This window comes from Amphimedon queenslandica, unplaced genomic scaffold, assembly GCF_000090795.2.
Source record: "Amphimedon queenslandica unplaced genomic scaffold, v1.1 AMPQUscaffold_12976, whole genome shotgun sequence".
Classification (NCBI taxonomy): Eukaryota; Metazoa; Porifera; class Demospongiae; order Haplosclerida; family Niphatidae; genus Amphimedon; species Amphimedon queenslandica.
This window is the reverse complement of record NW_003546788.1, coordinates 35200-38103: the sequence shown is the minus strand read 5'-3', so window position 1 is coordinate 38103 and position 2904 is coordinate 35200. Positions and strand designations below refer to the sequence as shown.

Below are 2904 nucleotides of genomic sequence, written 5' to 3'. Positions count from 1 at the left end.
TATAACTAGTAGTCTAGTATATTGTCAAAATGAAGCTCTTTGAATGCAATTACATTTCATGATCATAAGTTATTCACAATCTTTGTTGATATGAAGCATACTCTACATATAGTGTCATAGTATGTGCATTGAGTTGTGTAGGAATAAACATAACTTTTGGCTAACAAACAAAACTATAGGTGACAGTGACTGATATTGTAGAAAGCACAACATGATTACATGCATAAGTACCGGTATAATACATTTGCATGTAGTTACAGCTGCTGCAACTAATGTAACTACAATGCTATAGTTGCATAAACTACATGCTCATGTAAATGTGCATGTACATAACTCAACAATGACTATTTGCCAAAAACCAAAGGCAAATTAAACGATTTATAAGTTTAGTATTGTAAATCTCTTAAAATAATTTTTAAAAATGCCCTGTATCTTGCATTATTTAATTAAATTACATTTTGTGTGACAGACTTTGCTATACATAATGTTCATTTTACAAAACTTTTTATCAGTGAATATGTAAAATAATTGTATTTGCAAAATAGATCTATAAATGTCATATGGCACTTATAGTAAGTAACTACAAGACTTACCAGGAACATTAGCACATGTATTTTGTTGTACATCAAGCCTATTGTAAGTAGAAGTGTCAGCTACATGATGGAAAATATAATGTCCATGATAAATAATATTTTATTGTCTTACTACACTGGATTGATATACTGTTGGTGTAGGAGCAACTAGTCACTGAAGTGTTGGGACAGTTGTTGTGCTCTTTAAAACACAAATCATATCTAGTACTATACATGTTAGAACTCCAAAATGGCAAACTGTCATTTGAATCACTAAAAATAATTTTACACAATAATCATTAGTGAACAAATTGCAATCACATACTATGAAAGATGAAAAAATGAGAATGAATCATATCCCAGTTGCTTGCAGATAGTGTTGGCATCAGTAGAGTCAAACCCATCACTGCATATTGTCCCCCACTGTCCATTACAATAAACCTCAACACGTCCTTCATTAGAATAATCTCCATCTTGAAGACGTACCATACCAGCATATGGATTACTGTTCCATATCCTTGTGGTATCTGTAAAAATATTGATTAACAAAATCTAACAATAATATCTTACAGCAGTATACAGTAGCATCATAACTGTTACTATTAACACAACCATAGTCAATGTAAGTAGAATAGGAACATTGAGCAATAGATAAATAGCTGCTACTGGCACAGTTAACATCATCCCATTTCATAGAAAGATAATCTGTACCATAACTACAGGGCAAATTTTACCAGTATATCACTCACACTTTTATATACATGTACCTAGTTAGTCCAGCTCTATAGTAACTTGAAGCTCCAGTGTATCCCAACTGATGACAAATGACATTAGCTTCATAAGAGGTATAATAGTAATCATCACAAATATTACCCCAACCATAATAGTACACCCTCACTACTCCATAGTAATAAGAGGTTGAAGACACATTATTACGAGATAGAATAATAGTCCCTGCAGCAGCTTGAGCTAATTAAATTTAATAATTTAAAAGTACACGTAAATAACACTACTATAATTGCAATGAATTGCTCTCACAATAGTATTGATTACAAGTTGCAGCAGTCACAGTTCGTCTTGTTGAGATAGATTTTTCACCTAAAATAAAGAAAGTATGATATAAAAGTGTGTTAAGCACTCGACTAGATTGACTTATAAAAAAATAAATGCATATTGAAAGGTATTAACAGAAATAGAAATAGATTTTAGGAAATTTAAAAATGCTATAAGGAGGTCAAACCATGACTAAAATTGGCATAAAGTGTGCCTAGCATGGTTCATTGTAAACTTATTGTATTTTCCAAGTAAAATTTTTTGAAGTTTGATCATAATTGTACAATTGTTAAAATAATACTTTTGATCTTAAAGAAAGCAAGACTTATACTAGCATTTCTCAAAATGTATCACACAAATCATTTTAGTAAGAATAGATGTAGCATTGCCACTGTAAAAAATATTTAATATTTACCACAATTGACAGCAACTGCATTTTTACAATTTGACACCAAAGATGATGGACAAGTATCAGTTACAAAGCAAACATCAGTGGGTAAATTAGGAACAGAGCGACTCCATACTGTTGAGTTATTAGAATTCTCATGTCTACAAATGGAAAAATACAACTAAGTAAATATCTCCGGCTTTTAATTAATTTTAGCATACAATGAAAAATTATTAAAACTGAATGATGTATCATATCCCAGTTGCTTGCAGATAGCGTTAGCATTATTTGAGTCAAACCCATCACTGCATATTGTCCCCCACTGTCCATTACAATAAACCTCAACATGTCCTTCATTAGAATAATCTCCATCTTGAAGACGTACCATACCATCATATGGATTTCTGTTCCATATCCTTGTGGTATCTGTAATAATTCTGATAAATGTAGCAATAATAATATCTTACAGCAGTACACAGTAGCATCATAGCTGTTACTGTTAACACAACCATAGTCAATGTAAGTAGAATAAGAACATTGAGCAATGGATAAATAGCTGCTACTGGCACAGTTAACATCATCCCATTTCATAGAAAGATAGTCTGTACCATAACTATAAAACAAAAAAATATTATTATTATAATTAATAAAGAGTACCTTGTTAGTCCAGCTCTAGAGTAACTTGAAACACCAGTGTATCCCAACTGATGACAAATGACATTAGCTTCAGTGTAACTATAATAGTAGTCATCACATATATTACCCCATCCATTATAATACACTCTCACTACTCCGTAATAATAAGAAGGTGATGGTACATTGTTGCGAGTCAAAATAAGTGCTCCATTAGAAACAGAGCCTGAATTATAAAATTACAAAAAATATCATCAC

At 31.5% G+C, this 2904-nt stretch overlaps 1 protein-coding gene across 1 annotated transcript in view; it reads right to left on the bottom strand.

Moving 5' to 3' along the window:
* LOC105314354 (uncharacterized) overlaps positions 1 to 2904 on the bottom strand; it is a 43880-nt gene that overhangs the window by 12265 nt on the left and 28711 nt on the right. The window contains exons 36-44 of the mRNA XM_020002107.1: positions 2481 to 2626; positions 2235 to 2439; positions 2041 to 2174; positions 1611 to 1670; positions 1340 to 1541; positions 1143 to 1288; positions 898 to 1099; positions 706 to 845; positions 594 to 653 (exon numbers count right to left, since the gene is read on the bottom strand). Coding sequence (XP_019857666.1) covers positions 594 to 653; positions 706 to 845; positions 898 to 1099; positions 1143 to 1288; positions 1340 to 1541; positions 1611 to 1670; positions 2041 to 2174; positions 2235 to 2439; positions 2481 to 2626 — 1295 coding nt within the window. The remainder of the gene's footprint in view (positions 1 to 593; positions 654 to 705; positions 846 to 897; positions 1100 to 1142; positions 1289 to 1339; positions 1542 to 1610; positions 1671 to 2040; positions 2175 to 2234; positions 2440 to 2480; positions 2627 to 2904) is intronic.